Here is a 22,219-nt window from a genome sequence, read left to right as displayed (position 1 = left end):
CAGTTTGCATAGTCAGCTGCCGAGCCTATATTAAACAAGGGCAGGAGGAAAATGATGGACATGCAGGCACGAACTAATCCCTGAGTCCCCAGAAAGCAGACATCTCACTTTTTATCTTGCACCATAAAAACATCAGATCTACATGGTCCAGACTGAAAAGGAAAACCTTGTATAAGTTAACATTTAAAATACTCTAAATACTTTGAAATCTAAGCTGTACCTGGTCTACCTGTGCTACAGTGTCCTGACCTCAATAGTATTAATATTTACCAAAGTAATTCATTGTTGGAGAGGTAAATCTAATTCGCCATGATAGGACTGGTTGTAACTCTTAAAACAAGCTTATTAATATTTGGTTGACATGCTTGGAATGGGATGTAATAAAAGTGAGCGATGCAACAAAAGTATTACCAACCATAGCAGCCTGCGCCAGTTGTACAGAGCACAAGTTCCATGCTTCATGCTGTGCCGTTCCCGACTGAATCAGAGTCTGAAGTTTGATTGCCGCATTTTCTACCTTCCTGGAAGCAGAGGTGAAAAATGTCAGGTCTGACATAAGTTCCTTGTGTGATCTAACCAGAGAGAGTCCATTTTAATCCTGTCAGTGTTTTAAGCTCTTCTTTTGCAGGTGATAAGCAGTCCAGTAACAGTTATCTCAAAGAAGAGGAATGTTTTGACTACAGTCTTTCCAGCCTTGGGAAAGTTTCACTCTCTCAGCTTCAAGCCGTTTGTTTTGAGAACTGTGGGGGGAGGATGGGATTTGATAAGCTATGCTACTCTGTACCTTAACCTTTTCCTTCATTCGTAACAATACACGTGTACCAGCTAAGATATTGCATCTTGGCCAGTGGACTATAATGGTTGTTTATATTCAGTAAAATCTTTTGAAACCAATGGACTCATGTCTAATTGCAAGAGATAGTCTGGATTGCAACTTTTAATAAACCACAGTCTGACAAAAAATGTGTGAGGCATATAAAACTGCCCATAACAACTCTCAAACATATTTGTAATTTGTTTCCTTTTTTAGGCCCATCGCAGTAGAAAGAGAAGCCCAGCATATACAGAGAGCAGAATGAGGTGGTAGAATTCTAGATGGTATCACTTCTGGCTGATACCAGTGGTGAATGCTCCCGCAATGCAGAAGACTCTCACAAAAGTTACAAAAAAGGCCATCATGTGTGAGAGAGGGCTGCATTAAAATTTTCTCTGAAGTGCTACTTTTCTACTCATAGGGATTTTAAAGGAAATTAAAATTGAGAATTCAAGATTTGGTGCACCCTGTCTAAAGTAGCATGATTTAGCCTACCACCTCAGAACTCTGCCACTTTCATCTGGTGCATGTGATCACCAGGCCAAGCGTACAGTAATCTCCACAGAACTGCCCCCCACAAGCAACCCCCACAAGGTACCCAGTGAGCTTTATGGCTTAGTGTGGATTTGAACCACTCCCCTAGTCCTTGTCCAACGCTCCATCCATTAGACCACACCAGCTCATTTTTGTGTCCTTTTTGCCTCTAAGCAGTTCAGAATAGCCTTTAGGCTCAACACAGCTATATGAGGCCAGTCAAACTGACAAAAGTGTGACCAGCCAATGCGACTGACAACTGAACATGGGTCTCACATGTCTAAGCACAATGCCCATCAGCAGCCTCTCCCTGACTCTCAGAAATCAGCAGCTTGTCTTCTGGCAAGGCCAGATCACCACAGACAACTTGCACCAGTGGTTTTACAGGCTTCCATGTTCAGTTTGAGATCTACGTTCAAGTCTGACTGAGGAGATGTTTCCCATTCAACTAACATACTTCACAGAGTTGTGACAAGGGTAAAGTGAAGGAAGGAAGCCTTAGAGGGGACACTTGTTGACTGTCTCCTTGCTACAAAGTTCAAAGTAGTTAGGCACATAAAGAGATGTTTTAGATAGTTGGTCTCAATGCACCGGCCCTCTTCTCCTATGCTAAAGAGTATGGCTGAGCTTTGTTCAAACACTTTTTATTTGGATTAGTTGGTGATATACAGGTGGAAGTTTTCTTATGCCTCAGTTTTTGTTTGCTTTTCTTTAACTAGCGTTAACAAAAATAAAACACAACAATGGTCCCTTTAACATTCATTATTAACTCCAGGAATAACCTGCCTGACTCTCCAAGGGGCCTGGGCAGCGACTCAGCCTTCACAACTATCCCGTGAAGTCAGTTACATAGAGAGACAGTAGCATAGTTCAAAGGCCACCCCCACTCCTCATTACACAACTCTTGCTCTGCTGGTGTGTCACGGATCCCTGTGCCATTAGAACAGGATGGGCCCAAACACAAACACAGACAGGATGTCTTTAAACCCACCTGAAGGCTCTCTGCTTATATGCTTCAGTGTAAACATCTGGATTGAAGAAATCTCTTTTTTCCTGGGCTTGGCACTTCTCAGAGACCGTGGAAGACAAGTAGGCAGCTGATGAAGGAATGGGTTGTCCACTCTTTGCTATCCCAAGGCATTTAACCAAAAATCTGATGGCAGATTAACAAGTCACATCATTTTTCACCTCACCAGCTCGAAAGTATGTTCGAAAGCATAACTCTTTAAAAAAGCAGGCATGCAGGTAAGACTCTAAGCTGATAATATAGATAATTGGGTAATTTCTTAGTAAAGGAGGATGAGAACGGACATATAAGAACCTGCAAGCCATGACTGTCGTATACACACTCTAAAGCAGAATTCTTGGGAAATACTTGTGTTTCTTTGGGAACAGGAAATTTCTAATCTTCTTTATTAAGGAGAAATTAGTATTCTGCTACACAGAGAAAGATTGCAATACTATAGAAGCTCATGGTTTAGAAGTACGCACTTATTACCTCATTATATACTTTTGTTAATCCCAATTTCCATCCCAACTCTTACAGAAAAAACAAGAACTATTTATGTAACTTTCCTTCCTAAATATTACAAATCCTTGGAGCTTGTGTGATGTTTTAGTCTCAGCCAAAGTACAGCTTTCCCTTCCCTCATAGAAGACAGACAACAAATGTTCTGACAGCAGAGATTTCAATGAATTTACCTGGCTGTCTGCAGGAGGAGAACAGTGTTTTCCCCTTCATAAGTGCATGATGCAACCAGTTTAGTGTACAATGAAGGCAGGCCACTGAGGAGAGAATACCCGTGTCCCCCACAGGCTCTCCGACACACCTCTACACCTGCTGAGCTGTAGTCTGTGGTGATCACTTTAATGCCAGAAGCGAGCGCATGAAGCTGTGACAAGAGCAAAAAGACATTTCAGCATTTCTTGAATGAGAAGCTATAAAGGCTCCCTTCAACAACATTCTCCTATTGGTATAGTTTCTCTGCTTACAGTCAAAAGGCTCTACCTTCCTACTGTGAGAAAACAGACTATAAATAAATAATAAAATTCGACAGGATCCAACAAAAATCAAGTACTTTTAAAAGTCCCCCAGACTCACCGACAACTCTAAAAAATGTTATCATCATCATCATCGCTACTGCTATTAATGCTTTCCATGTGCAGCAACTGTTGACTGAACATCACTGATGACTTGCAGGTTTGCAGCAGCCAAAACCACAGCCACAGCTTTCATACAAGATGTGTTCAAATGTTACATGAAATCAATGTTAAATCAAGAGGTACACAAATCTGGCTTTTTGCGAACTTTTGCCTTGCTCCTCCCTCCTTGTGCGCAGAGTAATGAAGAAATCTTTGAAACTAACTTTGGTTAACCTTAACATACAAAAACAAGCATGTGCATTAACTGGAATTAACCTCCCACAATAAAGCCTCACCCTTAGATTTCAGGGGGTCCTTGAACTTGGTAGGGAAAATTTTACATCTTTATTTTCATGAATCTAACTGAAATTAGGTATTTTATGCATTTACGAACACTATTCTGAGAAGGGGTCCATAGGCTGCAACAGACAGCTAAAGGGGTCCATGACACAAAAAAGATTAAGAACCCCTTTAGTCCCCTCCTTGCCCCATACATTCATGCATCATGGAGAACTGCGAGTTGCTTCTATCTGGGATTCCTTTGTAATTCTCTACATGAGTAAGGAGAGGGAAGGAAGGAGGCACACATGCAAGCCTGACACTACCCAGGATTAGGCACATGTCAATTTAACGGTGATTGTGTATGACAACTGAGTGTGGCCATCATCCCACATACCCTGGAGCACAGCATCACTGCACAGGCAGTCCACACAGTCAACTGAAATTAAACTTGCCTGCATGTTTAATTTTTAACAGTTAAAAAGGCATGCTCTAAGAAACTGATCCACCACCTCAGATTACTCTTGTGCTTTTAAACTTATCTGCGCCAGCACAAGAACAAAAAAGTTACCTCTTCAAAAGCAAGAACTTGGATCCTATGCCTTGCTTCCCTTCCACTGTGTTGTGGAGGCAGCCCTCTGCTGTGGAGCACATTCCTCTGGTGCTAGGAGCTTTCACTCAGGCAAGATCAGTGTCTGTTAATGAGTCAAGAAGCACCTTGAAAATCACTACACAGCAGAGGACCACTTCTGCAATGGATGAAGAGGGGAACAGATGAAACAAAGCCTGACAATTCTCATGGGATCTTTCAAGCCGCACAAACACACCTGCGTAATTTATTGCCCCCAATGGACAAGGTAAGTCATTCTTGTCCAGCTTTCCAAGGGTAACAGGATGCTGCTTTCCCTTCACATTACCTCTGGTAGTAAATCAAATTTTCCTTCTTTAGTTTCTGCATAGCCTCTGTTGAAGATTTCCTGCAAGTAGTCACACACAAAGTGGAAGGCATAGGCTGTGGCCAGCTGAGGCAGCAGCTTCTGTTGCTGGGTCTGATAGTCCAGAATCTTGGGCTCTGGGTCCCTGTGGGAAGACAGTTCGATGGGTTGTCAGAGACGGAACGATGAATGGCAATCGTTGGCTGAAAGAGCTGCAGATTTCCTTTGCAGGCAGAAGGGACTTATGCTGCAATGCTTCAAAGCTTGGGAGACTGACCAATCCCAGCTTCCTAACCGAAAGAACAGCCAACCGATAGGATATCCTGCATAGGAAAATTCTCCAATCACTGTTTATCATGATGGTGACTCTTACCACTTACTTGCCCATAGGGAGCCACTTGTTTGAAACAGCACCATCCTATGTGAAACCCCAGTGGAGAATTGCCTTTCAGAACTAGCCTCCTTCCCCCTGCTGTTACTGTTCATGTGGGGGCTATTTCAGGCAAATAACTTTCTGCACCAAAATGAGGTGGAAAGCACCAGATACAGTTTGTAGCTCCTTAAAAACAAGCATACAAGTAGTCCTCTCTTAGAAAGGGGTGGGGCAAGGTTGCTAAGTGACAATGATGGGGAAACAGTGCCCAGGTGAAGGACTTGGTTTCCTATAACGTACCAACTTGAACACAGTTGAAGGTGCCTTATACTAAATCAGGCCATTGGTCCATCAAAGACAGTACTGTCTATTCAAAACTGGCAGTGGCTCTCCTGTGTCTCAGGTGGAGGTCTTTCACATCACTGACTACCTGTTCCTTTTACCTGGAGATACTAGGGATTGAACCTGGGGCCTTCTGTATGCAAAGCAGATCCTATGCCACTGATCCATGGGCCTCCGACTTCTGGACAAAGATGTATATTATGGGTGTTGTGAGGACAACATGGAGCTAAGGAGAGGTTAGTCACATATGCTGCTCCAAATGCCAAGATAATTATTGTTAGATAGAAAGAAAAAAGATCCCAGGTCTTTTTCCAGCTGCCTGCTCAAGATCAAATAATTGCAGCTTCATCAGCTCAGTAAGAAGTTTCCTTCCCCATCCAAGTCAAATGAATTGAGGGAGGAAAGCAAACTGGTGTTAAGATCAACAAGGAGTTTTTTTTTCCAAATGGAGAAGAGAGAATAGGAACAACCACAACAGCAGAAAATTACACATCCTTCTAGCGGGCTAGACCCTCTTCGCGTACCATACCCAGGCTTTAACTCTGACTGCCGGCGCACCACGGAATATCGGACAGCGATAGTGCAAGCCTTCATCAGAGTGTTTACAACTTCATCATGGATAATGTCCACACGGACCATAATCATAGTCAAGTAGTTAATCTTTTCAGATCCTCGTTTGATGTACTGGCCATCGGACAGAACCTGGAATTCGTGGGGAGATGTGGGGGTTGAATAGGAAAATGATGAAAGGCAACAACGTGAGGAGGAAACTACAAAGAAAAACACAAAAGGGAGGGGAAACAGATGTGCACTGAAAAGCAGCAAAGTCCTCTGTTGAACTTACAAAATCTAATGATAACCTGGATGATTGCAATTAATTACTCTAGAGAAGAAAGCAAGATAAAGGCAGCATCTGAAAAGAAAGCCAACGTCTGTCTTCTTCAGCCATACGTAAGCATACAGTGAATGTCTTCAACCTGCTATCTTTCAGCCAATCAGACCTTCTAAGCAACGGCCGTGCCTGGTTCTGAATGCATAACATTTTCATGATTCATAAATGCAGTACCATCTATACGTGACTCTACAACACATTCTCTTGGGACATGCACAGGCATCACTTGTGGGAGTGATACTACAAGCGGAAAATAAAAGGTGACTCAGCTCTAGGGGTGGGAGAGTGCACAACATACAGCATCAAAAGAATTAAACAGGCACATAAACATGTTTTGATCTGTTATTTGCATATAATATTGCTATCTAAATATGCAAAAGCTGACATACTGGATTCTTTCAGAAACTAGATTTGTAGAGTTTTGCAAGGAAGGGTAAGGGCAGCAGCAGTGTGTGGGTAAGGCAGATGATTGGAGAATGTTGCACAAGGTAGCCAGTGTGCCAAGACACTAGTCTGTAACCATCTGAAGCTTTTGCAAGATGCTGCCTACAGGACTTCAAATGTCGCTTTGCAACCGTGAGGACTAGACTCTTGGTACTTTAAGGAAGATTGCAGGAATCTTCACAAGCTATCCCAATTCTTGGCCAGATGACAGATTCCATGTGAAATTCTGCCCCGAATGTGAACATTGCCTGCCAGAGGCCTTTGCTTCCCCTGCCCAAGGGCACCTGAGAGAACCGGGCCAGCATGTTTTCCTTTGGAATCCGAACATTCTTCAACAAGAGGTAGCCGTTGTCAGTCTGCTCAAAGTTCATTTTGGGACCGATGTCCCCTACGGTTACTCCTGAGGAAGAAACAAAACACACAGATTATGTAAATCTAAGTGTTACGTCACACCCAACACCATTCCACAGGATATAAGACCTTGTAACTGCCAGACATATTGCTATCCAACATGTAGTAAGAGTTCCCTGTTAGGGTCTGAATTCCCAGACCAGCATGACCCCAGTTCAGGTGGGGACCATGTCATGGATAGAGGAGGAGTTTAAGCTCTGCTGTTTTTCCTGACTTGCAATGGCCCCTGAGAGCCCCTATTTACGCCACTGGGGAAACTCATGTATAGCCCTCAGTACACCTTACATTTCCCCTGTGGGGAAAAGAACAGCTCCCTGGGCCATTTCAGGTTGGGAAAATGGTGCGGGGAGGGGGGAATTTAAATCCCCTCTCCTTGGGCCTCATGGTTTGGATCCAAATCAGGCCTGTGCTGCTGAGAAATTCAGTTCCCAGCAGGGAACTCCCAGTCTATAAATTCCTCATGGCTGCCACAAGGATTTTTGATCAATGTGGATCAGCTCTAAGAGCATCAGATCCAATAAGCTATGGAGCTTGCAGATTGAAACAGCATGCAGAGCAGTTATAGCTACAGTTAGGTGATCACTTTAGACTGCTGTTTCCAAGAGACATGCTTTACTGAACATGAAGGAAGCCAATCTGGAGAAAAAGGGCCCTTTTTGATGTTTTAGGCCAGATTCCTGGTCCTAGAAGAGCTTTACAAGGTTTAGCTGCATTTTCCAAGGGTGGGTTCTAGCCAAATGTTATGGCACTACTATTTGACAATAGTGCAGTGTGCATTCTGCACTCACACCGCACAAACACAGAAAGTGGTGTTGGAGACAGAGTGCAGCATTCTGGTGGCTGAGCACCACAATCCTAAGAAGAGTCACTCCAACCTAAGCTCATTGATTTTAATGGGTTTAGACTGGAATAACTCTTCTTAGGATTGCACTGAAAGGATGAAAGGGATGGTTTTAGGACACTGTGGTGTCAGTCACCTGGAGCTGGCGAGTGATCTCGGAGGCTGCGGATCTGCACCATGAAGGGATGCATCCCATAACACTTTCCTTTGAGGTAAAGCTGCGCAAAAACCACTGCATGAGTCGCTGTTCTCCCCACTGCAACGCAGAGGCAAGGGGGCAGGAAAGAAGACATACTTTGCTTAAAAAGAGAGTCAGCATTTTCACACCTCAGTACCCTAGTCAAGAGCTTCGCAGTTGAAGCAGTCATGCAAGCTGGTAATTAGAAAGAGGAGACCAAGGGATTTATAACGGGCTTAGAGAGCTAACCTGACTAAAAGAATGATGCTGAACGGCTACCGTTATCCCCGTGTTTCTTGACAGAGGCCAAGAAACAACTAAATGTCCTGATAAAATTCCGGAACTAGGAAACCCACACCCAGCAAAAGGGATATTTATGACTCAGCCCAAGTGGCACCAAAGTTTCTAATTTGTGTTGTTTCATGGGAGGAGGGAGAAGATAAATCTCCCAGAACATTCAGCTTCAACAGGCACAGAAAATGGGGCAAGGGTGGGTCTGTGGCTCAGTGGTATGGCATCTGCTCTGCATATAGAAGGTCCCAGGTTCAATCTCTGCCTTCTCCATTTCAAAGGATCCAGGTGGTGCATGATGTGAAAGACCTCAATCTGAAACCCTGGTGAGCTGCTATCAGTCAGAATAGGCATGGATCTGATTCAGAATACGGCAGTTTCATGTGTGCACGCGTGTGTTCATGGGTGCATGGGAGGACCCTGGAACTGTGCTAAAAGGAACTTGGAAACAGCCCCTGCCCAAAAGACAGCAGAAAATCCAAACAGAGCAACCCACAGACATTGGCCATCACTGCTCCATAAGAATTCTGACCTTCTATTTTGATAAAGCTCCACTTTGATATTTATAAAGTTATAACACTTCCCAAGCACTGGAGAAACAAGCAAACCAAGAAAACCATACTAACAATGGGAACATTGAATACATTTGAAACTTACAGTCTCCTGGCCACCACTTCATGGCAGAGATCTTTGGGGTGTTGAGGATGAACTCCTGAGTGGTGACATCAAAAGTGGCCATGGTCTCCAAACCCCGAAGGTATGTTCCTTAACAGAAACAAAAAGTTGAGACAGACTCAACTTCTCAGAGTGTTCCAGGACCAACAGCTGATTCAGCAGCCACTAGCAAGATCCACAATCCCTCCTGCCCGGATGCTCACCAGGACAGGGGCTAACTTCTTTCGAGCTGCACCCTAGGAGGCATCTCAGTTCAAAGTAGCTTTATGCTGCATTCTCTGATGTTGAACAATGACCAGGGTTGGAGCCACTGAAAAATCACTCAGTGTGCATCTGATCCCATCTACCCTGGACCTCATTCACCAGCTTGATTTTTACAGAGGTTTTCCTGAATGTTTGTGCAAAAATGGTCAAACATGAGTGAACATTTCCTAGTAGTGAGTTTCTGACTGCATCTTTTCAGGGATTAGTCGCCAAGAGTAATGCATCTCACAAAACACCAAAAAAACAACAAAACCCACTCTTGAGCTTCTGCAGCATAAAGAAACCACTGAGCTCTCTGGACTGTGTTCTGTCTTCTTTTATGGTGGCCTTAAGCAACCTTTACATTGTTTTCTGCTGATATGCTGTTATTTTGATAGCTGCAAGACTCGGACAAGTTTTTTTTTTTTAAAAAAACCTGCTGACTGGGTCAGTTTTAATTTGGTTGGGTGAGTCACCTCAAGCAGTTTTTCTGGAGGGGTGGCATAGAAACATTCTGGAGACTGTTCTGGAGACTGGCTCGGGGTGGGTAGAGAAGAATGGGAATGACGTTACTGGTGTTAGCCAATAGGTGTCCTCCCAACAGCTAGCTTATAGAACTGGTTTTTCAGACCTCGTCCCAGCACCAAGGATACAAAAATACACAAGAGGTAGTCGAATAAGGGTGTTCTCAGTGTTTTAAAAAAGTTACATCTCCTTCCACTCCATATGACATTCCATGTAAACAGAAATTTGAATGCAGATACTTTGGTCCAATTCAAATAATTTATCCACTACATAATACTAATTTACATGTTAATGAGCCTTCCCCACAAATTAAACACACAGCTTTCCTCATCATCTGACATTACTTTTTCAACGGTGGCAGTTAACACCCTGGAAGTAACCCAATTAGCCAGGGATGCGTTATCAAGCGATGCGAAACAGTTCTCTGTCTTTTACTCCTCCAAAAATGTGCAGACAGTATTGTATAATGGTTAGAATGTAAGACTAGAATCCAGGAGAGGTGGAGTCAAATTCCAGTTTCCCCTTCAAAACCAGAACATTCCCATGATGCCTTTGGGCAAACCGCTGGCTTGGATTTTTTTCTGGGTGGGAAGATTTCTGTGAGCAGGACATCACTCCCTCGCCACCCCCTTCCCAATGCAGCCCAAAGTGCCCGCTGAAATGCTCATGATGAGGTGAGAAAGTCGTGCTCCATGGGATGAAATCCTTCTGCCCACAGATCAACTCCAGTGAATCCAAGCAGCATCTTTCAGCTGAATCTATCTGGGCTTTATCCACATGCCAGATGCTGCACTACTTTTGCACTCCAGCAATCATTCACCTCCAAGGACAGTTTTGACCACACAGGAACATCCTGGTGTGAGTGGTTGATATAGCACAGTGATTGTACCACACGTGGGCATCCACATGGTTTTAAAGCGTTGGTTTTACAGTGAGGATTAAACAGAGGAGAAGACAATCGTGTCCATCTCCCTGAGCTCCCTGGAAAAAGGTCAGGGTAAAAAAATGCACAGCAAGAACCATTATCTACCTCCTAAAGCTATAAGGCATGCAATTAATCTTCACAACCACCCTCAAAAGCAGTTCAGTAAAACTGGATTTCAGAGCACTGCCATTGGTTTTATTTTCTCAGCAGGTCAATGCATTTATATCAGAGGAGTACTGCAATACTCCTCAATTTTTTGTTTATATCAGGGCTGGCAAAACTGCTATGCCAAGCAGGCCACAGGACTGGGAGATGCTTCCTTGCTAGAATGACTGCATTTCGGTGTCAGCTCTGAAACAATCCTGCTCCTTTCAGCCTGGTCTGTATCAGTTTCATTCTCTTGGGGTAAGAGAGGAGCTGTATGCTTACTTTTTGAGTGTGCAAGAGGCGAACACATTTGGATGGATCTGTAGGCAAAAGCTCTGGAAAGCTGCAAGTGGTTCATATATACTTACCATGTCCCAATTCAGTCTGGGCATATGTCCCTGCAATGTGATGCTTTTTCGCCAAGGGGATCCACTTGGAGATCTGCTCATCTGTGCCCAGCCCCAGAATGCTCTTTATAAAGACTTTGTGCACAGTAAATGCCAAGTCATCACCAAGTGCCCTGCCAAAAGGACATAAAGATTACATTACAGACATTGGCCCCAAGCATACAGTCTATACAGTCAGCAATCGTAAAGTGGCTCGGTGGGGAGCTTGTTACACTTCTGCCTTTTCAATGGCATCTCAGCAATGTATTTCAGCTTAGCAATGGGAACAGCTTGCCAATCATGCCTCTCCAACGAGCATTTCTATATGCTGCCTGGCTTTACAAACGTTTATCACACTAATTGTTACAAGAGAGGCAGCACGACACTGGTGTTCCATGCCATAAGAATAGAAGAGTAGCCATGCTCAGTCAGACCAATAGTCCATCCAGCCCAGCACCCTATTTCCTGCACTGCCCTTTGAGATGCCACAGGGAGGCCCACATCTAGACAAATCCAATGCACGGTCCAACATACACTGCATGTTGCTTTGCTGGTAAGAACCAAAAATGCACATCAATTCATGCATTGGGTTTATCTAGACAATACCAAAAGGGGAGGGGGCGGAGTATAGCAGCAGCCGGATAAGCCTTAATTTTTTGTTTTTAGGTGTATCTCTAATCACGAAAGAACTTTGCATTGCTCTTGCACTTTGACCAATGGCTTAATCTGCAGAAAACAGTTTTTCTGAGTGTACCTAAAAACATAACATATGAAGGAGAGCCTCATAAGGGGACCTTATAATCAGAACATTTTTTCTCACTAGCATACCTGTCAGTGCCTGCCTCTGACTGGGAAGTCCAACCAGTTTATCTCCTTATCACAAAATTTATAACTCATTTAATTTCAACAGTAGCAGTTTCTCTCCTTCTGTAATACTTCCCAAAGCTGCCTAGCAGAAATTGGCCTGACTGCATTTCTGGATACACCATTTTCACTCTGCTGCTATTCTTGGACGAAACCGTGGTGGTTCCAGGTGTTGGCGTTTTTTTTAAGTTTACACATTAAATTATCAGGCTTGCGGGGGCCTGAATCTGATCAAGTTTACAGTGGGAAGGGTTAAGGCCTTTGTCTCAGTGCTGTTTTCCCATTCTAAAATAGCTCCAGGGAGCTTCAGGTTACAGGTGCTCAACTGGCCCATAACTGCCTTCAAACACCCATTCTAAACATCCATTGATCCTTGACATTTAGGGCAAATCCACATTACTCATTCTAAGTTGCATGTTCCCCGCATTCCTCACGCAATCCCGAGTGCCGGTCACATTACCTCATTAAACAGACGCATTTCATTCGCATTTCTCCCGAATATGTGGTCACAGGTTTTCAACAGGAGTTTCATGGTGGCCGTGAACGGGCCAATGCGCAATTTATGCGGTTTTTTTAAAAACCACCCCCCTTCCTGTCTCTCCGGCCGTTCCGAGAGTTCCTATTGGCTGATTCAACTTGCAAGTACGCCGTAGTCTGCAAAAGACTGTTTTTGACTTCATAGCATTGGATTTATTGATTATGCTGTTTCTGAATCAAATCTGGTAGTTTGAAAAATCATTTTGGGGTGAATCCATCCTCAGAACAGACTCGTGAAACTTCCTTTTTAACTGTTTTTTATTTTTTTTATTTTATATTACTGTAATATCGAAATTATGAAATATCAAAATAATGACACTCCAATGAAGTGAAACTTCAGTAAAATTCAGGCACTGAACTGTCCTGCATAGGAAATGCCCATGAAAGCTTCCCACATGCTTCCAAATTTCCAAAAAAGAAATGGGAGAGAGCCATCAGTGCTGTCAGTGGGGGAAAGAGAGGCATCATTATCTTCAATGATGTTTCTTTATAAGGCAAGATTGAAATAACGGAAACGTGCGCTCAAAAATATTTAAAAAATGGGCGGAAAAAAAAGGTCCCGCCCAAAAAAGCAGTTTTTGAGCAGCCATGTGACCGGAGGGACGCACGCGAAAGACGGATTGGAAGCAGGAATGTGAACGAAGAGGAAAAAATCGCGGATTGGAGGCAAACGGAAGATATCTGATAAACATGCGGGTAATGGGTGAATGTGGATTTGACCTTAGATGAAAAATGGCAGTTTAGTATCATTAATGCACCAATTACACTTCAAAACTTTCCAACTATCTTATCCAGCAGTTAAGTACCGGGGAGGGGGGTGTCAAAGTGTTATTCCCACCTTTCTTCTATCTATTAAAGTTTGGTCTCCCCCTTCCTCCCCTCATCTATTTTTTTGTATTTACAACAGCCGTGTGAGGAAGATTAGGCTGAGAGAGTATGTCAGACACAGGTTCATGGCTGCCACAACTGGAACTAACTGACAATTCTGAACATTCTTCAAGAGGAAGCTCCACACAAAGATCATGAGCAGAACCACAAGTGACAAAAGGCACAGATTGAACACTTGTCAGCTTCCCTCAAGTTTTGATGGGAAATGTAGGCAGCTTGGCGGAATGTTGGACAAGTGACAGTTGAAAAGTCCATTGGACAGCAGTCAGAGAGCGAAGCTGCGAGACCAGGATGCCTACATTCCCCATCAAAACTTGAGGGAAGCTGACAAGTGTCCAATCTGTTCCTTTTGTCACTTGTGGTTCTGCTCCATGACTTGTACTTGAGCAGAACACAGACAGCAGTGACCAACTCATGGTTTTCAAGGAATGGGCTATTAAGTATTGCAATTAACAACTCATAACAACAACTTTATTGAAGACTGGAAGCAGACAGACTGAAACCAGGCTCAAAAGGAGCCAATTTATACTTAAGAAAACCGCACCCCTTTTTAGCAACAACCAATACAAAGCAAGTAGTTAGAATCCTTCGTTTGCATGAATTATATACAAAGTAACTATTTACAGCACAGCAATTGAATTATAAGGCAACAGTTATGATTGGCCATTACCAGTGCAAAAACACCCAATAGCCATGTAGGCCTCAGGTGCCTTCGTTCAGACTCAAGCTCCAGCAATACACAACATGGGCCTCTCTGGAAAACCAACCCAAGTCGTCTAAAGGCCTTTGTACCATAGGAGAGATGCAGACCTCCATCTGAAGGCCACCTTCTAATCACCTCCCCCAACCTGCAAACCATGCTCTTTAAGGGGGAGCGAACCTCATCCAAAATGGGCAGGCCCCCACCCCGGTCGCCTGCCAACTGTTAGTTTAAAGGGACCTGCCGCTTGCAAGCACCAAGGCCCTTTAAACTGCCCAAACCCCACCCCACCCCACCCCCCCAGCCCCAACCCCAGCCCCATACTTACCTTGCCCTGTGGGCCACTGGCATCCTCCCCCTCCTCCCGCGAGGGGTGGGAAGGCCATTTTTGCCCCAGTTTGTGCCAGTTCGTGGTTCCTGGTTTGTGAAAACCCATGAACCTCATAGTTCGGTATTTTTGTGGTTCGCGCCCATCTCTAATTCCAACTATTTCAAATTGGAAGGATTATGACCAAGGACTCTATCAGCTAGTGGACTCCAACAAGCTGCACTGTTCACCTTGAGTAGTTTTCAAAAACATGGTTGGTTAAAGGTTTCTGTATGGCTGCACTTTTGAGTTTGTGTTTTAAAATTTACAATTGAATGAATGTTTGCTTCCTAAGCCCCATAGACCCATACAAAGAGAGGTTACATATGCTGTAAAAAAGGAAGAAGGTATGGATCCAGCAACCCTCCTACACTGCATCCCACACTACAGGAAGGGGGCACCTCTTCCTCTCTGAGAATTCCTACTTCATCTCATCTAGTCCAGCTGAAAACAGAAGCTTTAAGATGGACAACATCATTTAACAGCATGTGATATTTTTTAAAGGTTCCCCACCCTCCTTTGGCATGGGAGTGTTCTTTCACATCACCTAAAGCAATATTTCCGTTCGAGTCCATCTTCAGCCCATCCCATTTCTTCCATTTTCTTGGACAGGTAAACAGATCGCCTGACAGCACCTTCATATCTCTCATTTTGGCTCTGGAAGTACTGTTTTTCTCTGTTAAATTCGGGGTCATTCTGGAGCACTGCATCTAAAAATATGCAAGACCAAAAAAAAAATAAAGCCATTCCAAAGAATCTCCAGCTGGCAAGCAGACTTATATTTGCACAGACATCCGCTAGTGGCTCTACTGTAGGAAGTGCCTCTGCTTCAATTTGGTTCACAGGGTATTTGAAGTAAAATGTTCCTCTGAATATTTTTATCTACTACAGCACCTTCTTCCCACCAGCCACTGTTTTAAAATATGAAGGAAGTTTAAGAAACATTATGGAGTAAAAAGTTGTTTGCACATAAATTAAAACCCAGTTTATCGTAACAGCTATCTCCTGAAGTAAGTCAGAATGGGAGTGTCCAGTAGCACCTTTAAGACTAACCAAGTTAGTCTTAAAGGTGCTACTGGACTCTTTTTGATTTTGCTACTACAGACTAACACGGCTAACTCCTCTGGAAGAATGAGAGTGTGTGACTGGCCAAAGGTCATTCAGCAAGCTTCCATGGAAGTGCGAGGAATCGAACCTGGATTGCCCAGATCCTAGGCCATCACTCTAGCCACCATAATTTGGATTGTGTATAAATAAATGAATTATTGGAATACTGAAGCATTCCTCCTCTTGAGTTATTCAGTGGCTTACTTTTGTACTGCTATCCCATTTTTGGTCACAAAGATGAAAAAAATCAGTGATGTCCAATGGGGGATTACACAATTCTTTTCCTGTGCTCACCCATAGAGTTTTGCAAAACTCCACTAACATCATGTAGAAAGGAAAGCACAAGATGGACACAGCCCCGTCCTTCCAGGTCTCAGCTGAAACTCTGCATGGAGAGCAATTCTTGCTCGTCAGGTATACACCACAGGTCATGTTGATCAGACGTGTGTTGAGAGTTCTGTGCTTGGAACTTACTTCCCAGGCGTGTGCAAATCCAATCTGGATGTACTGATGGCTGCAAGTAAGTTTTCCCAACAGGGCAAATAGTGGCTCCCCCATGGCCATTTCAAGTTGGGAAAGCAGTGGAGGGGGTGGTATGGCTTAAACTTTCTCTCCCCATGTACCATGGTCCTGATCTGAATTGGGCCCACATGCCCCTAGGAATTAAGGCCTGAACATAGAACAAGTGGGCACGCAGGGGAACTGAGGACTTTGTAACATGTGGCTTCAAAAGGGAGGAATTCGCTTCATCCTTTGCCATTCCTCTGTCTCTGGTGCTGCTGTATCCAACTTGCCAAGTAGAGTTCTATATAATTTAGGAAGTATTTGTCAATTTAAGACAGAAGACAGATGGGAATTCTAAAGTGTGACAGAAGTACTTGAACACACTTCTGCTATGATGTGTATCACTAGTTTACAGGGCCGTAAATGTATGTTCCAAGACTTTCCCTCAAATTTGTGAGGTGGTATTCAGGCTATGCCTTAGTTTGTGACAAGGAAGAGGAGGGTCTGTGGCTCAGTGGTACAGCATCTGCTTGGCAGGCTAAAGGCCCCAGGTTCAATCCCTGGCATCTCCAGCTAAAAAGATCAGGTAGCAGGTGAGGAGAAAGACCTCAGATTAAGACCCTGGAGAGCTGCTACCTATCTGAGGAGACAATATTGGCCTTGATGGACCAATTATCTGTTTCAGTATAAGGCAGCTTCATGCATTAATGTGTCACAAATGAGCCAGGAATCCTCCATCACATGTAGAGATTGAGGACTGTTTAGTTTGGAACAGGTTGCCACCTGTTGTGATGTCCGAGGTAAACAAAATGATAAATAAATTTTGTTGCCTAAAAATCAGGATTCCAAGCAAGCATCGAACTGTGGCTTAGTGTTTGGGGTTTGATCCAGCGTGCTATTTCCACGGATGAAGAGAGACAATTTTTTGCCCATCCCCCACTCTTGCTGCAGACTTCTAACTCCCCCCTTATGAGTGTCCCATCCAGGGAATGAGAAAGTCATGCTTTGCAGACATAAATTCCTTTCCACTAGTGGGAATTTCTGGCTGATCCACACCCTGGCCTGATCCTACCTATGTTTATGGAGAGGATTACAGTCCAGACAGAAAAGGAGGAGAATAACTCAACAGATGTGTTACTAAAGTTAACCACTCTTGGTGACCACTATTATTTCAAGACTGACTGAAATAGTTTGAACTGAAATAAATGTCAACTTCTGTGCCAAGGAAACAGAACTTCCGTACTCACAATGAATTAGTCCAGCCATACTTATTCCAGTTGCTTTAATTTACATGCATAGTGCCAAGTGCAATCAGGATCAGTCTCAGGATTTTAGGGGGCCTCATGGAAAAGCCCTCATTAGCCCCTTAAACCTAAGAGCGCATGCAAAGGGAGGATTCTGAAACAGGAAATGATTGTAATGTGAAATTAAATGATTCTAATTCCAATAAAAATTTCATAAAAAAAAAAACAAAGGGAGGATTCTTTTACAATACCCTTAGCCTTCTACGACTGCTCTAAGCATGGGACAGTGGGTCTTTGCTAGGTTTGGGTCCAGTTCTTTGGACAAGGCTCTGAGACCAACATGTCCAAACTTGAGAAATTTTCTCTACATGGAAGGAAGGTGGCAAGGGCCAAGTGGCTGAGAATTAGGGTTGCCAACCTCCAGGTGGTAGTTGGAGACCTCCCCGAAATGCAACTGATCTTCATGTCACAGAGATCTGTTCCCCTGGATAAAATGGCTGCTTTGGAAGGCGGACTCTATGGCATTATACCTGGCTGAGGTCCCTCTCCCCAAACTCCGTTCTCTTCAGGCTTCACCCCCCAAAATCTCTAGGCATTTCCCAACTCATAGGTGGCAAACCTAAACTGCACAACAACAGGAGCCACAGGAAGAGATAAGAATTGGAACTTCTTCACCTGATCTCTAAAGACCTCTGGCCAAAGTTTACTTTGATTCCGAAATTCTGTGTAGAGTACCTACATATTTTTTAAAACCTTCTTCAATCATGAGTAAAAGGTTTTCTTTAGAGGTGATAGAAATTCTTTTAAGTCACACAAACACACAGTTGCCTTCTCCTGAGTCAGACCCTTGGTCTATCAAGGTCAGTATTATCTACTCTGACTGGCAGCTGTTCTCCAGGGTTTCAGGTAAAGGTTCTTGCTCAACATCTACTTCCTGATCCTTTTAACAGGAGGCAACTGGGACTGAACCTGCAACTTTTTGCATGCAAGTTAGGTGCTGTACTACTAAGCCACTTATGGTCAAATCCCGATTTAAAAATGAGAAGAAATCTTTCTTATGGAAGGCTTGGATGGATAAAAGAATTTTTACATTGGATCAATTGATAGGTAAAAATCATAGAATCATACGGTTTGAAGGTATCTCAAGGGTCATCTAGTCCAACCCCCTGCACAATGCAGGAAATTTACAACTGCCTCCCCTCCCCACACCCCCAGTGACCCCTGCTCCATGCCCAGAAGATAGCAGGCACCGTCACGATCCCTAGCCAAACTGGCCTGGGGAAAATTGCTACCTGATGATGAGTTTTTGTCATTTTTCCAACTGAGGTCCAAATACGATTTACCAACTTCTGCTGAATGGCAATATTTACAATTGAAACATTTGTTGGTGTCCAAATATGGTACGGCACCTTTGAGTGCTTCAGAATCTCCCTCACTTTTGGAGATCCTTATTTAATCAATACAAAAAGTAAAATTTACAATAAATGTATATAAATATTTGAGGTCAGTTAATAAATATGATACACAGAGTCTTAGAGATGGATGGAATAATGATCTGGAGTGTCCAGTTTTGCTAAAGCAATGGGATAAGGCCTTAAGCCAAATATCTACCTGTTGCTACTATGGATCTTAAGTTGTGACTTATTCAGCAAAAGATTATGTTTAGAGTATATTGAACGCCATAGCATCTTTTTATTAAAGGTTTAAGCACAATGTAATTCACAAAATGTATCCCTTAGCATATGCTTTGGTCATGTTCTGTCATTCAGCCCTTTTGGGAGGAAGTCATTACTCATATTAATGTTGTATTAGAAAACTCATTTATTTTTGAGGCTGTTAAATGCTCTGTTAAATTACTTGCTTGTCTTTTGGAATCTAATCAATGGTCAACAGAAATGGACCCTCTGTGCCCTTACAGATGCTAAAAGATTTATACTTCAGCATTGGAAAGACAAAAGCCCACCTCCTCTAAATCACTGGATTGAAGACCTTATAAACTCATCAACATTTGAACGTATCGCATACAGAAGGCAACTGTGTATGGACTTATATGTAGATATTTGTAAATCTTTTATAGATACCTATGTATAGATTTGCCAAGCGTTTTTGTAGCCAGCACTGTTTTTTTTCTCCCCCCCTTTTTCTCTCATGTTTGTTTTTTTTTGTGTTGTACTAATACATAAAAATTTATAAATTAAAAAAAAAAACTACTACTGAGCCACAGTCCCTCAGCACACTGCGTGGAATACAATAACCCACATTTTAACTTCTAGCTTTTGGCTGTTGCCTTTCTTTGCTTGCTGCTGCCAATAAAAATAATTATTCAGCTTGAAAAATATTTCATGGTACATCACTGCAAAGGAGGAGAGGTTAACTGGCAAGTGAGATTCCATCAAGCAGACGCTAAATTCCTTCGGATTTGCGTACTTACCTACTGCCCGCCGGATCTGGGTGTTTTCAGCACCTCCATCCAGGATGTTGGTAAGCCTCTCTACACTGAAGGAGGCAGTTTTCCTTTCAATGTCAAGATCAGGGTTCACGTCTTGTCCACTGGAATTCCACAAATGCTTGTTGACATTCCGCAAGGCCATTTTAAACAGTCAAAGGACACCTGGAACAGTGACAGCATCAATACGGCTATTTTACTGTTTTATCTGAATATCTTCTGATGTCTCACAAAGAAGAAAAAAAATCACTCTAAAATATAGAAGGGGACTGGAGAAAAACAAGGACTGGAATGAATTGTGACTACAGCATGATTACATTATCAAATAACTGATGGAGTTTCTTGAGATATAAGCAAGTGAAAACTGGCTGGAATAATGAGGGAAGGTTAGATATAATTGCATAGGAAATAAAGATAGATAAAATGCAGGGGCATTGGCCAATGGACAAAGTTTGTACAACATGGAGAACGGTGAAGAATTGTTAGAGGGCAGTCCATATATACACACATTTCAATGTCTGGTCTTATTAATACAAGGTATGATCAGGTGTACTAAGCCAAACCATACTCACTCCATCTCCTAAGGAATGCAGCTTCTATTGACAGCCACATACTTTACCACGAACTGATGTTAATCACATTTTAAGAATCATAGAATCATACAGCTGGAAGGTACCTCAAGGGTCATCTAGTCCAACCCCCTGCACAATGTAGGACATTTGCAACTATCCTCCCCACACCCTCAGTGACCCCTGCTCCATGCCCAAAAGATGGCAAAACACCGTCAGGATCCCTAGCCAAACTGGTCTGGGGAAAATTGCTACCCGATGATGAGTTTTTGCTTTTTCCAGCTGATCAAAGCAATTACCGACTCTCATGTGCCTGAAAGATATAGTGCTATCAGCAAGGCAAAATCCCAACAAGTTTAAATATAACATGATATATCCCACCCTTTACTGAGCCCCCAGGGAGCCAAGGTGTCCAACTGATAAATCCAGAATGTCTCCTTTTGTAACAGTTCCTTCTGAATGTTGCCCTTGGCACCCTTTCCTGCTACACACAACACTGTAAAATGGAACTCCCCCTCCCCTTGACATTTCTCTATGAAACGTTGCACTAATGGTGGTGGCCTCAAAATTTCTTCTTTACTCTCACTATAAAGTGCCAGACTGAGGGCCAAGCTACACATGACAAATGACACTTGAATGGCAAGTGTATTTCTCCCTGTTCACTTGCGCTCCACTCAATCCACTTGCCGTTCAAGTGTCATTCGTCATGTGTAGCTTGGCCCGGAGTGATGCCTAATGCTACAGTTGGGGGGCAAATCCTAGGCTACGAAATCCTTCGTTAATCAATGGAACTCCGTCCCAGGAAACTGCGCTTAGGACTGCAACCAGCCCCCTAGGGCAAGCCATTCCTTCATTCATAAAGGCAGGGAACAAACTCGCCTACCTGCCGCTTCTCACAAACGGCACTCCCGGGAAGCTTCGGAGCCGGCCGAACGCACAACTCGGGAGAACACCCTTGCGAGGCAACGGGGGACCTGCGGAGCTCTCCTCCTGGATTCCTGTTTCAATTGGTCGCTTCGCTTTTACACGACGATAGGGGAGGGAGCAGGGGAGTAGGAAGCGGCGGTCTGCACTTATGTGGAGCAGAGAGTCCAAGGGCGGGGTCTCTTTGGGCCCGTCAGTTACGCTTCGGGCAAGTAATTGGATTGCCTGTGTCGGGGCTGCAAAGCGAGGCGCGTTTTGGGTGGGATCTTTTTGGCTGTACTTTCTGTTTACAAGTTGTTGGGATGTTTTCTGGGGAAGAAAGTAAAACCACGATCCACTCAGATCCTCACGGATCCTGTAGTTTTTTAAACAGGACACCACAAATGAAACATCAAATGACATATCACAGCCAGGTGCACAGACTGAAACATAAAAAACACAGATCCAAAAAAATGTGGCACAGATCCTCATGAATTCATATGACATTTACTTTGAAACAAAATAACCCTGCCATATTGTGGATCATGTCTTACTGTATAGGCAGCTCCAAAACAAACATGTATCCCCTGCTTCATGGTGCTGCCATGCCATAAAAATGTTGTTCAAAAGCATAGATCCTCACAGATACTCTAGATTTTTACCTGAGATCTCGCCAAACTGACTGTACACTCCCATATTGTGTCCCTAGCCAC

General features: G+C 43.4%; 1 protein-coding gene across 1 annotated transcript in view; it reads right to left on the bottom strand.

Moving 5' to 3' along the window:
- Positions 1 to 21,569, bottom strand: part of LOC129329209 (peroxisomal acyl-coenzyme A oxidase 2-like) — a 45,404-nt gene extending 23,835 nt beyond the window's left edge. Inside the window, exons 1-12 of the mRNA XM_054978667.1 lie at positions 21,487 to 21,569; positions 20,020 to 20,199; positions 15,281 to 15,443; positions 11,360 to 11,511; positions 9,134 to 9,241; positions 8,144 to 8,263; positions 7,040 to 7,155; positions 5,949 to 6,121; positions 4,687 to 4,849; positions 3,050 to 3,240; positions 2,340 to 2,501; positions 416 to 521 (exon numbers count right to left, since the gene is read on the bottom strand). Of these exons, the coding sequence (XP_054834642.1) occupies positions 416 to 521; positions 2,340 to 2,501; positions 3,050 to 3,240; positions 4,687 to 4,849; positions 5,949 to 6,121; positions 7,040 to 7,155; positions 8,144 to 8,263; positions 9,134 to 9,241; positions 11,360 to 11,511; positions 15,281 to 15,443; positions 20,020 to 20,179 (1,614 nt within the window). The 5' untranslated portion in view covers positions 20,180 to 20,199; positions 21,487 to 21,569. The remainder of the gene's footprint in view (positions 1 to 415; positions 522 to 2,339; positions 2,502 to 3,049; positions 3,241 to 4,686; positions 4,850 to 5,948; positions 6,122 to 7,039; positions 7,156 to 8,143; positions 8,264 to 9,133; positions 9,242 to 11,359; positions 11,512 to 15,280; positions 15,444 to 20,019; positions 20,200 to 21,486) is intronic.
- Between the last annotated feature and the right edge of the window lie 650 nt (positions 21,570 to 22,219).

This window comes from Eublepharis macularius, chromosome 4, assembly GCF_028583425.1.
Source record: "Eublepharis macularius isolate TG4126 chromosome 4, MPM_Emac_v1.0, whole genome shotgun sequence".
Taxonomy (NCBI): domain Eukaryota; kingdom Metazoa; phylum Chordata; class Lepidosauria; order Squamata; family Eublepharidae; genus Eublepharis; species Eublepharis macularius.
This window is presented reverse-complemented; position numbering and strand designations above follow the sequence as displayed.